The 13626-nt window shown below is 41.6% G+C and overlaps 1 protein-coding gene across 1 annotated transcript in view; it reads right to left on the bottom strand.

Annotated features, from left to right (window-relative positions):
• The window catches only part of VCAN (versican), a 164867-nt gene that overhangs the window by 54329 nt on the left and 96912 nt on the right, over positions 1 to 13626 (bottom strand). The window contains exon 7 of the mRNA XM_085632423.1: positions 6914 to 10159. Coding sequence (XP_085488549.1) covers positions 6914 to 10159 — 3246 coding nt within the window. The remainder of the gene's footprint in view (positions 1 to 6913; positions 10160 to 13626) is intronic.

Below are 13626 nucleotides of genomic sequence, written 5' to 3'. Positions count from 1 at the left end.
TCTATGTACCTTGACCATATATGCGGAATTAAGTATAATACAACTTTGCTTACCTGCCCAATAGTTCTGTCCTCTATATTTTTGACACAATATTTTGTCCACACAATATTTTTTCAATGATATTTTGTTCAGACACCCCTTCGAGGCTCCAAACTCCCTCCCTCGCTCCACAGCATGAGACTGAACTCATGGTGGTGGGCCACTGAGTCTAACTACCAATAGCTTGCCCTGCTAACTACCAAAATGGCTGATAATGCCTAGTGATGTCATCGAGATACTTAAAGACAAAGGCAACAGCTGCAGACAAAAAGTCAAAAAGGATTATGTTTCAATTGTCTGAAATCGGAATGAAAACCAGATATAGAGAACAGGGCTGGCATACCACAGGGTACCAAAATGGTGACTGCAAATGGCAACACAGTAATGAAAAGATGCACTTAAAACACTGCTTACGCACTCAATCATTTACAGTGGAAACTAAAACACGCCATGATCTTTCTGGCAAATGCTGTTTGACCACAAACAGCATATTTTAATCATTTTGAATCATAAATGAAACTTGACTCTAATAACTGATGATGAAAGCCAGACAAGTCTTAGTGAGCCCTTTTGTTTTTTAATGTTTGCTGAGTCAAGCAATATATTTGAGCAAAATGAGCATTCACACGTCGAACAATGACTCCTGAAAAACAGGTGTACACCTTTATGGAAAAAACACACGTGTGCTGTGCTTTCAGCGCGCTCCAAGCCATTGTGAACTTGGACTGTGTCAGCTCATAAACTGTTAGTGAGCAGAACATATTCTCCAAGAGCGGGCTGCACTGCTAACTGAAACTGCAGATGTTTAAGATTGTAATTAAGTGCAAAGGCGGAAAGGAAGAGTGCACTGAATAACGTTATGAGTAATCATTCTAGTGACAGCAAACATGCTTTCCTTTAGTCAATGCAGTGCAGGGCCGGACAGGCTTTTATTCCACCTGGCATTTCCCCAGTGGGCTGGAGCCCTTGAAAGCCCAGTGCCAATCCAGGTGCCTCTATCACTTTTCCCAGCTCTACAAGATTAACTGAAGCAGACACAGGGATGATTCAAAGAAAGAGAAAGTGAGGGAGAAAGGGGGAAGGTATAGAAAAAGCAATCAAAGAGGGAGAAGCGAGAGGAGAGAAGGAAAGGGAAAGGATGGATGGAAAGAAAGAGAGTGCGCCAGGCGATGAAGGGAGCTGGGCTGGTGTGAGCATTTTTGCCAGAGCTGCTTGAGGTCCCCAAGTCCGGCCCAGATGCAGTGCAGAGGTTCTGGCATACAACACGGCAGGACACTCCTAGTGAAACGAGACTGTCGCTGACGGTGTCTGGAAGTAAAAGGCAGCAGCCTGCCCCTCTGGGTAAAAGGTTTATGCAAGCCGAACACATGAATAGCGTCCTTGCTGGTACTGAAAGTAGTGTTTCCCTCATGCACATAAACTGTTCTCAGTATTTGCACAGCTGGTCTTATTCTAAGTGCCTTGTGAGTTAGGTAAAAACCAGTTTATCAGGGAAAACACTATTAATCTCAATGGATAAGGAGGGCATGATTCACAGAATGCATTGTGTAATTAAATCTGACTTAGGTCTCAAACATATGCTTATAAAGTTACATAAACTGCAATATACAAATTGTTCATGGCATAGTGTGGGGTTGAATCTGAAGGTATGTTGTTCCTTTCAAGCTCTGGGTTTCAGTGTTTCAATGATTGGACTGCCAGACTGCCTGCTCTGCACATGTGGAGACTTAATAACTGGCTTGAGACAGGATGTCAATGTTTGAAGATTATGGAACCAAATATAAGCATGAAATATACTTTCAAACAGACTATTGAGTATAAAAAATATTTTAGACGTTTACTGATGAAAGTTCTTGAGGACATAATTTCGAATATCCCTTAAATACATATTGTTCTAATTTACCATTGTCACTTTTGCTACAAGAAATACATATTCAAGAAAGGACTAAATATGGACTTCTAGCCATAGGAGGCTATCCTACATTAATGGCTGCATCACCACAATGCTACCAGACATCACTATGAACCACAACAAATTCATATATTACAGTGGGGTCCCTGGACCTTTTTCAATGTCCTCACCAAATAAGCTTCACATAGAGAACATGAAGGATACCTATTTTCACTGCTCCTTTTCAAAGCTTATATATGTCCCTTGACAGATGGGATAACTTATCACCAGAACATATATAAGCAGATGAAACAGAAATGCTTCTTGAGGTAGCGAGATGTCAATCAAGTTCTGAAACACCTTTATATTTCTTTAAAGCCTTCAGGCTTTTATGAAGGAGAATAACCCCTTCCTGATGTAACAAAACCAAAAACCCTAATGTGTGAAGATATAGTTGGAAACACAATTGCCCTTAGAACTGAAAACTCCCCCGACCCTACCACACTGAGTAAAAACAACTTACTATAACATTTTGCATGGATCTCTTAGTTGTCCTCTAAACTGCCTCAGCAGTCAAACAGAATAACATAAAACTATTAGTGCTTAGAGGTTCTCTTTCCTCCAAATTGACCCCTTAGTCAGAATTTCAGGATTGCTGGTTCAGTTCTGACTAGACTACTGCTGCAGAGAAGGTACGCTCAAAAAAATGAGATCTATTAACTTCAGAGAATATAAATCCAGTCCATCTCACTCTGCCTAGGTTTAAACCACATAATCTGATTCCTAAGGTCACTGCACAGGTATAATGCACAGCGGAGAGTCTCTTCATTGTGTATAAAGTGCTTGGAAGCCCAGTGTGTATTGAAACTCAATAATTCCTCTATGATCCAGCTGAGTTGAGCACTTTCCCTCATAACTTGCACTTCTTTGATCCTGAGACATGTGGCAGAGAGCCCAGAAACAATAAGTAGAGTCATGCAGGAGATGAGAAGAAGAGAATATAGTGGCCAAAAACAAAAATGAGAAAAGGAAAATTGGAACTGGGCTTTTTTAGGATGTTATGTTATGTTATATTATGCAAATTTGTAGAGCAAACTATCACCAGGGAGGGTATCCCGATGCTGAGTATTTGTGAGTTTAACCACACCTAGGGAATTCTGGGACTACTCGAAAAGTCAGATGTTCAACTTCTTGTGGAATTCAAGAAATGAAAAGGAGGCTCATATGTGTAGAGGCAGGTTGTTCCATTGTTTGGGAGTGATGTAGAAGGCTCTACCATCAGATCTGGTTTTCTGTATGTGCAAGTCGGAGTCTGACGAGTGAGTTGTTTGAAAGGTTTGTGAAAGCAGATGCAATTGTTGAGGTAAGCTGATAATCAAGGTTCCTGCTTAAGTTCTATTAATTTCTTGCCATATTATTTTTGGGATGAAATGGCATGTAAACTTAGAAACTGCAGATACTCATTTCATGAGTTTAAAACTCAGCTTGCGTTTTCCACAAACTGAAAATCAGACTTCAATTTGGCAACATGACTGAAAAGACCCAAGTGTTGGGGGATCAGGTTTTTGGAAAACTAAAATGCACATGTAACAGTGGGTAAATATCCTCTAACACTGACAACTATAAGGCAAAACATGGCTCCATGGTTACTTTCTAATATATCTTTGGATTGCATAAGTGTAGGCAATGTTATTATCTAAACCTGTAAGGTTTCAGCAAATTAACATCTTCAAACATTCCCAAAACACATCTAAAACTACTTAGTGCTTTGGTAACAATAAATCAACCTAGTCCTTGGGATAATAATCATATAATATGCACAATGAAACAAATCATCCTAACTGATCTGACTACAAATCATTTGCCAGTAAACCACTCCCTTCTGTCTTGTTTCCAATTTGCTCAGCCTATTACTGTCTTAATGATTTCCAGTTCTATGATTTGTTTTTCCCAATACGTACGTGAATATGACCAAAAAAAGTTTGAAACCCCCCCGAATACACTGAATACCATTATGTATCTCTGATTTTGACTACATCGAATATGGGGTTCAGTATTAGTACCGCTCATTGTTTTAGTCACAGTTTTGCTATAAGGGGTAAATTATGCATTTTCTATAATTTTGAAATTACTTTTTCAAAGAACTGCTTGCCAATTTTTCTGGCTGAAGGTAAATGGAATGTAGTGTATGCTGCATTGATGCTAGTAGATGTATCATTATCTACTCGTATTTTTAAAAAAACTCAGGAGCATTTTAAAAATAGTTCATGCAACTCAGCACAGCGAGACAAATTGCTGAGCTGCACTGTGTGGACGGGAGAGAGCTGAACAGCTCCATATTTACAGAGAAATTGCACTTTTCAGCTCCTTTTATGCACTGGCACATTTGTGGCAGCCTAGCACAAACGTAGACACCCTTGCGCCATAGTGCAAGGGTGCCCGTGTTATGGGCAGGATTGTTTTTGTGCAGTAATGTATAGCCTCCTGCACAAAAATAATCCTTAGAGAAATATTCCTCTTTCTATGTGTGCTTCAGTTTGCAGCACACATGGAAAGAGGATGTAATGAGGAACAACGTTATTTTTCTTCATTAAATCTCTGCCAGGTAGGTGCACCATTTTGGTGTAAACCAAGGTTTACAAGTCTTTTTAAATATGGGTTCTCGTCAAAATACTTCAGTGGATGCATGGGAACACCAATGCTACACACATGTACCACATACATGATGCAAAGTAAGGCGAAGTAGCACTATGAACTGCATTGTGTTGCCTTGTATTTACTAAACAATGCCAGCCACACAAATAGAATTTGTGTGGCTTAGTAACTGTTTTAATTGATTTTGCATTGGAGCTGTGCCACAAAAGTGATGCAACTCTATGAAAAATGTAAGTAAATCTGGGCCTCATTGTTTTACACTCATATTTACAGCATAAACCTGCATGATTATGTATTTTCTCCACTCACATAAATGTCCTTAGACTTATGTCCTGATCCCTGAAGATGTTACATTCCAACCACCTCCATGCAAGTTTCATAGTTCACCTTACCTGAGCCATGAGCCAATTTTAACTGCAAGCTACCTGTGTGTGCCATGTCATAACATGCAAAAGAACCATCTAGGATTCCTTAAGCTTCCCTTTTATCACTTTGGTCCTGGGTGTACAAGGTGAACACATGAGTAAATTATAAACCACCCTTACCATGTATGTTTAAAATGGAATGGTACCTCAAAACCCTTTGGGCACTAGAGCAACAACATAAGTGCAAAATGACCCCACTACAGTGGTACAATTAAAACATGGGAAAATGTACCAGGTAACATTTCCAAATTTACAGACGCCTCACCAGAACCAAGTGCACTTAGAAATACTTCTCTTATGCCTAAGAATCCTGTAAAAATGTGCACCATGTATTAAATCAGTGCCATCAAAGCAAAATTATCAAACCCCACAAGGCCAGAAACCCTGTAGTATACACCATTGCTTGTGTCCCGCCAGGTCGCTCGCTAGGAATAGGATTTAACATGCTACAGAACCAGCAGGCCTTTTCTTAGAAATTCTTGACTGCATTCCATCATCAGTATTTGACTTTGTGACCAATGTTCTTGTTCAGACTTCCCTCATTCACCACAGACAAACCATTCTGTCAAACTGAACCCTCAGCTTCACTTAAACATGTATGGTTTTCAATCGCTCACCTTCCAGTGATCAGCCAGTGATTGATTACCTAGCATGCAAACCAATCTAGAACTGGATTTGGAAATCTCATTTTAATGTAAAAGACAATCTGCTTTTAGACCAGAAGACAGCCTTGAATCTGTCTTGCTCTACATCCCGAAATACAACTTTGAAGAAATGTCTCGATCTATCCTTCTCTTACTTCTGTACATGTTGTTAGCATCCAATATTGCTGGCCACCTCTGAGACTGGTTTCCCATTTCAAACCTTGCCTCAGTGTAGGAACATTTCTCCATAGGCCACAAGAATTAGTCACAAGACGTGTGATTGGCTCAAAATAAAATCCTAGCTTTTGGTTTCCTTTGGACAGCTCATTTCCCATTAACATTGCTCTTTTTGGCTTTAACTTTCACTAGTTTCTGACCGCTAAAGCAAGGAGTCTCTGTAATGACAATCACTCCTTTAAGGCCTATATAATAATACATATAAACTCCTAATGCTGGCAAACCTCACAACATTTCTGCCTTTTCATTTGAAAGCCTTATTAGGACCACCAAACATTATTTTCACTGCCAGCTGCCTTCATCATGGTCTGTCGATTGTCCTAATCAGAAATCTTCAAACCAGTCCATATACGCAGAACGGCTCATTTTCCAACTGAACCCAAATAATCCTCTTAGTGAAGCAGTGAAAGACCTACATTGGCCGCTTGTGACAGCCCTCATAGACTACAGACCCCTCTGCCCCCCGACAGAGCCAACATGGCAAAGGCCCATCATGCTTCAAGCCTGGGATCACCATACACACACAGTCTAGGGAACTCGGCTCATCAAACTCCACCCTCTGGAACTCTCAAAAGTATCATTTGTCGACCACCCTTTAGCTCTGCAAGATGCATGTGACCATCTCAGACTGATCTGGTATTTTAACCACCTATGTCTTTACCTGCTTCAAATCCTTTTGCTTACCCACCCGATTTGACTCGGCCTTACACTTTAAAGTGGACGTTTCTAACTTTTTATCCATTTACAAATGACAAATATTTCAATACATATATACATTAATAGCTTCAGATAATGCAAAATGCACAGACACGGCAACATATTCATTAAATTGCAGTCTCTGCATTGATAAATGTCAAGACATTAATCTTCATACTTTTTGCATGTATAAATTGTACCGATTCATAAATAATGTTTGTTTGGGTCTTTAAAACAGAGTTGACTATAGTGATGTTCATATTCGTAAATGATAAATTATATTTAAAAAGGGAGATATCTTATGACTAGGACAACAGTCTGCATACCTGTTTCATTATCAGTGATATTAACCATAATCACATGAATGATTCCAAGAGGATGTGATATTTGTACACCAGATCCATCTTCTGAGAGTGAGGCGGCTTCTTGGGTTGGCTCCAAGCCCTCAGTAGCCTCGTCACACGCTGGAGTCGTTGTTGGCTGTGAAATCACTGTATCACTTGCGGTTGTGAAATATTCAGAATCTATTTCTGTCTCCGTCTTCTTGCCTGGCAAATCCACTTCAGTAGTAGCTTTAAAGGGAGAAACAGATTCTTCAATGACCAGCATGTCTTTGCTCGTCTCTTCGCCGGGTTCCGCATCAATAAGAAGTGGTCGCTGTGTGGATATGAATTGATGGGTAGTCGAAGGGGTATGACTTTCTAACATACCGCCATGGGAAGGCGTGCCTATATCTTTAGAACTTGGCAACATTGCATGGACTGTCACATCACTTGCAACAGTTTCTGCTTCTGGTGCCTTACTTGCTTGAATTGTTTCTGTTAGCTTAGGACTGTCCTGTGTTATTGCCTCTTCTATACCCACTTCAGCTGTGCTCTCTGGCGGCAAGATCAATCTTTCAGGTATTGACGATACGGTCACTACAAAATCACCTGTCCCAGAGGGTGAAGTTGTACCTGGAGGTTCTGTGACAGGCAACATGCTTTTTTCTTTATCGGAAACAATATCTTGTTCAATGGTTGTGCTTTCGACACTCATACCTGAACCCTCCAGGCTTTCCTCAGTAAATGTTTCCTCTTTTTCGGATCTTGTTGGTACATGGGTCACATGTTCAGGTAGGAAAGGCTCCTCAGACACTGCTTTCAGAGGACTCACTTTCTCAGTTTCTTCCTCATGTTTAGCCTGGGTCACCATTTCAATTTTAGTTCTTGGTGCTTCTGTTGTAATGTCTGCAGGTTTCATTTCCTGTTCTCTTGTGGTGTCGACTTCATCAGATATCACAGCGACTGTGCTGCCTATTGGAGCTTCAGGTGTAGCGATAATTATCTTTCCAGGGGTAAGCTCTCCTCCAGTAGTGTCATCTTTACCAAAATCTGCTGAGCCTTCTGTATCTACTGGGAGATCTGGCTTCAATGTCACCTCTTGTTCATGTATTAGTGAAGATGTCACATCCAGAGCTAAATCTGAGCCAGAAACCGACTGCTCCGAAATGGTGCTCTCTGTATAGGTTAATTCTGGCACTGGACCTGTGGGTGTTGCTTCGATTATTTGACTTGCATCTTTCTCGGAAGATAATGCATCAGGCGACACAGTTGTTAGATCGACATGCAAAGTAAGTTCATCTGTCTTAATAGCAATAGATGTTGTTTCATCACCACCTTGGGTTTGTGCCTGTTGTGTTGTCACTCTCCTTGCAATGTCTGTCCCTTCCTCTCCCATAGCACTGCCTTCAACATTTGTTTCCAACTGAATTTCTGCCGCTAAAGTGACATCTGTAATTTCCTCAGGCTCTCTAGAAGCGACAAATGCTGTCGCTGTTGACATTTTCTGATGACTACTTTCCGTCACTGTAGACTGTGTGCTGTCTTCATCTTTGTGCTCAGGCCTCTCAGTTGCAGAAGGTGCTTTGCTTCTTTCAGATTCAGAGACAGCTTCTTCCAGTTCTCCTTTGCTGCTTATTTCCATTAGCAAGGGGGTAGGTGATACCCCTTCTTCAGAAGGCTTTTCAGGTTTTGGTGGAAGGGTTCCAACATCAGACTGGTCCTCTGACACTTTTGAGAGTGACGTAACTTCAGTAGACAGGTCAGCACTCTCATGTCTATAACTGTCAGTAACAAGAGAAGTAGTGTACTCGACTTTTTCAGTGTATTGCGTTTCCTCTTTGCTCTCAAGCATACCTGACCCTTCTGTTTTTTCAGAGACAAAAACAGCAGCTGGTGTTCCTTCAGCAACCAACTGAGATGCACTTTCTGTTAAATCTTCATACTGAGTGGTAGTTTTTGTTGATCCGGGAACTGTGTCACACTCTATCACCGATGGCGTGGTTGTGGGTGGAAGAGTTTCTGCAGTGACACCAGTAGATGTCAGTCCTTCTGCTTCAGTAGCCCTTACATTCACAAGAGGCTCTTCTTGGTCTCCTGAAGATACTTCCTCTTCGTCCAGCGTGGGTAGAGATGTCTGTGCCTTGTGAGGCAATGTTGCCACAGTTGTAGGAGCCTCACTGCTCGTCACATCTGCCTCATCTGGTGATGTCTTTGAAACAGTGATAACTTCTCGAAAGGGCTGCCTGCTAGACGAGGCTACAAAGAGGGGTGTTTCATCTGTGGATGATACCACATCCTGCACTGAGGATTCCTGCATAGTCACACTGCTTCCATCTGGGAATGTCTTAGATACTGTGATGATGTCCACGTCTGTAAATGCTGCAGAAGTTGCAATACTCTGCTGCAGTGTTACAGTTTCAGCACCCAAGTCTGTTATAGGGCCATATTGATCGGTGTATGCTCCTTGGGAAATTATTATGGTTGTAAAGTTTTGAGGACTTTTTGCTTCAACTGACACATCGGTGGATTCAGCACTTAACTGCACGTCTTCCTTTGTCAGCGTAACTGAGCTCTCTGTTTCCAATGTTTCAATTGTGGCATTTTCTTGCAAGGTGGTCTGCAGAGAGGCATCCAGAAAAGCAATTTGTGTGCTTGTCTCAGTCTGTTGAGTTGAAAATTGTTGGCTGTCCTCTTTGCCTTCTCCAAGTTGTGATTGATCAGTGATGGGTTTCTGTGAACTGCTGACAATGTCTGTAATATCCGCACTAGTTCTTAGTGTTGGCACAATTGTGGGTGTAATGCGACTTGCGGCTGGTTCTGCTGACAATTCGTCGACTGCATGGGTCTCTTCGAGCATTTCTGTTTTAACCGTGCCTGTTGTTGGCACTGGTGTAGCGTCCGCCATTTTCTCAGTCTGATCCTCTGTGGCAACCTCATTTTCTGTAGAGGAAGTGCTTTCTGCTTGTATCAAGAGTGCAGGCGCTGCTGTTGCAGAGTCATCAGTGACAGACTGATCAGAGGGTGTTGTTGGCAAAGGCTTCTCTGTTTGAATCTCTTCTGCTTTCGCTACTTCTCCAGGTGTGCTGCTCACCTCTGTGGCTTCTTTTTTAACTTCCTGGGTTATTGACTCGCGTGGCTTTAGAGTCGTTTGTACCGGTAGTGCTTCAACTTTGCGGATCGCACTCGCAGACACAGTGTCTACAGGCAATAGCAAAATAACAGGCGCCGAGCCGGATATTTTCTTTTTTTCTGCAAAAACAAAAAGCACAATCAGTGTGAAAAAGTTAATAACATTGTAGTCTGTATCGTATTTTAAATTGAAAGCAAAATATATTTCGTTACTGTAGCTAGCGTGGAGAATAGAGCATGAAAATAAATATAATCATAATAATAAGCTGAATATTCATGGCTGAAATACATTCACAGCTTATTTACTTTTTGCAAACTGAAAACACTTCAACGCATAGGATAATTTTCTCACTACCAGTGCCGAGTTGGTGACACACATACCGTGTGTGTCTTTCTTCTTACATGCTAAACCGGAGGGTGCATGCCAGCTTCAAGAGTGTTCTTTGACACCCAGGAGTCACAGCTCGGGGACTACTCGGGGCTGAAGGTCTGTCTGTCCTCTGTACAGCTTGTGGCACACACAGGGGAAGGGCAGAGAGCCCATCTCTTTGTGAGCGACGATGCACCTTTCTCTGTCTGTGCCAACTGTGCCACGAGAAACAAGGGCCAGAGGGGTCATTATTCCCAGGCTCTGCCCTTTGTCAGGGCCCCGCGCTACTTACAGAATCTGAATCAAGCATGCCCTGTTTATTTATGGCAGTTTTCACAGCTAAAATCCCAAGATGGCTGTTTGGACTGGAGCTGCCATGTTTCTCTTTCCATGAAGACATTTATTTAATTTAGGAAAAGGTGCTTGCGGTGCCAAAGTCATTACATTTTTTACCCAGGCCGTGTATACATTTCATATGTGCCTGCCTGCCACTCGCCTCAGCCAGGCAATCAATGTGAATTTTGCTTGGGTGACCTCAGGCACGAAGATGCCGATGGATATGTGGTGCCACAACTTCTTTGTGTAAACATGTAGTCATGCACACATTGCTTTTTCTTCAATTTCTAAACACAGAAATCCCGAACTTATATCCATAGGATAACACTATCTATAGATTTCAATGTTATTTTTTATAACTGTGCTTCACTATGCCTGCTCTAAGACAGTTTAGGGTCAATTTCTGAGCCATTTCTATGGCCATGCTATGACCTAATCTATTTTTTCATTGGGCATATTTTTTAATACTCTGCTTAACTCTGCTTACTTTTTATTGTTACTGGCACTCATACAGCCACGATTGTGGAGATGTGGGGTCAGTAGGTTAAGTAGTAAGCTTCTGTCTAGTGAATGCGACTTAGAGATTTGAGATGTTTCATGGTTATGCCAAAAGATTGTACCAAGGGATGACTGTGAATTGATTTTACTGTGTAAGAAAACGATCTTAGATGGTATCTGACTTATAAACCTACCAAATCCTGGAGTAATTCAAAGCTGCACGCCCTACCTTCCTCTGGGGACTCTGGGGAGTCAATTAAGGGAGTAATTGGGAGGCACCATTGTGCAATAGCACACGCATCCCTGAATCACTTGTGTTAAGAAAAAGACCTAACAAGCATATTGCCTTGTAAACACCGATTGTCCCAGGCTACACGATTTTGCCTGAAACCATCATAAAAGATTTGTCACCGAGATACCATCACAGGTAACAAGCAGCGCTCTACATATCCATCTTACATTACAACAACACATTTTACTAAGAAGGACACTAGCTCACTTCATATCAAGCCAGATTTTAAATTTAAAACCAAAATGGTGACCGCTGAAAAGAGAATTCTCTCCTTTCATATTAACTAATGGACAGGTTTACAAGCAGTGGGCTCTTGCCCTAAACTGGGTGTCCATGAGCCTTCACCTGAGTCATAATTTGAAAGAACACATGGTAACTAGACCAGGCCTGGCAACACTGCAAATGGGGGAGATCTGCACTGTGCACAATTGGTTAGCCTCTGGTTCTTGAGCGACCACTCTTCTTTAGCAAATACGGAATGGGAGATCTTCAATGAAGAGTCATTTGCAAGTACAAATTAAGCAGATGCAGGACTACATCATCTAGAGGGCAACAAGGGACAATTTTAAGAGGGGGCAACAAGCAGTGGGCGTGTAGCATACGATCAAAAATGTGAACAATGTCTAGAGAGACGGAGAAATTAAGTTTATATTGTTGAATTAAGTTTTATGTTGATGACATTGTTGAAAATAGAGTTCTGGTGAATAATTCATAATATGAATGAAATGACCTACTTCATGCTTGGGATGTTCTATTTTAAAGCATGACCTTGCTTCTTTCCCAGGGACATTTCAACTACTTAGGAGTCATCTCAAAACACACTGAAGGATTTTTAAAAGATGGGCATCGTTCTCGAAATAGACTTTTAAACACCAGGCTGCCTGGTCTATGATTATACATTAAGGAGGTTTATAATAACTAAAAACTCTTCTAGGCATGCTCCAGGGCAATGTTTGATTTGTGTAAGATACTCGGCACAAGCAATTTGTCCCTAAAGTTTTATCAGTAGAGAATCTAATTTTGGGAAATAAACTACAACAAAAAATGTATTGGAAACTTCTTGTTGGCCATACGCTATGTTATTGCACAAATAGCCTTACTTTCCTACACATTTTGTGAAAACGAAGTATACTAGAACGCTTCCCCCGTTCTCATTCTGATGGAGGCTCAGACCACTTCACTGTGGAGTAATACCGCTCTGCTGGGCTACGAGTTTACTGGTCTTCTCACACCGTGGATTACTTGGAGTGGGAACACCTGGCCCAGGTTTATGGGGTGTGGTTTTCCACCAGGTAAAACCTCTCATGAATGGGGCAGGCCCCTACAGACCCCCTGCAACACCATGGCGGGAGCACACAATACTCATTCCCTCTTGTTGCACAAGGGCCTACCCTAACCAAAGATGATGGCCTCCTGGGGTGGACATAATTGGGTGGCTCTATGCTACATAGGAAGTCAGTATGACTGGTGAACATAGTTGATTAAAACTAAAAGTCAGCAAAATGTTGTCATTTTTTATTCGTGTGACACGCATAATTCTTGGAAACATTATGGCTTTTATACATATTACCTAAGAGAGGCCATCTGAGTGGCAATCTGAAATTTTGTGATGCTTTTTATCACATGATCCCCATTTTCGCAATCTAGGAACAAGTAACAATAGCCTCTCATAATTTCCCCTCTCTCTAAGATATTTCAACCCTGCTTCTGTAAGTTGTGCAATGAACGTTGCTAGGGCAACACATGCAACTGATACACACAATCCCTAGCAAGTCATTTTGTCCTCGACCCAAATCTCACACTAGAGAAAGCCTATGGTTGACATTAATGTAAGGAAAAGAGAAATTACGTGTGATGCCCTTAAACAAATAGTCATGGTTTACGCAAAAGTGCACTGGTGTGATAAAAATGATGGCCAGCGGTAGCGAAAACTAGCGATCAGCGCCATCAGCGCATGAATCGTCTACTTCAAATGTGCTCCGAGCACCAGGCATGTCTTTCAGCTCGCTTTGTTATGGTCAGTAGGGAAATGAGAAAGGGTTGCTATAACAACTGCAGCTAAACACATAGCACCTCGCCAGCATGCAGGCG

This window comes from Triturus cristatus, chromosome 2_1, assembly GCF_964204655.1.
Source record: "Triturus cristatus chromosome 2_1, aTriCri1.1, whole genome shotgun sequence".
Taxonomy (NCBI): domain Eukaryota; kingdom Metazoa; phylum Chordata; class Amphibia; order Caudata; family Salamandridae; genus Triturus; species Triturus cristatus.
The sequence above is the reverse complement of the archived record's forward strand: the minus strand, read 5'-3'. Positions and strand labels throughout refer to the sequence as shown.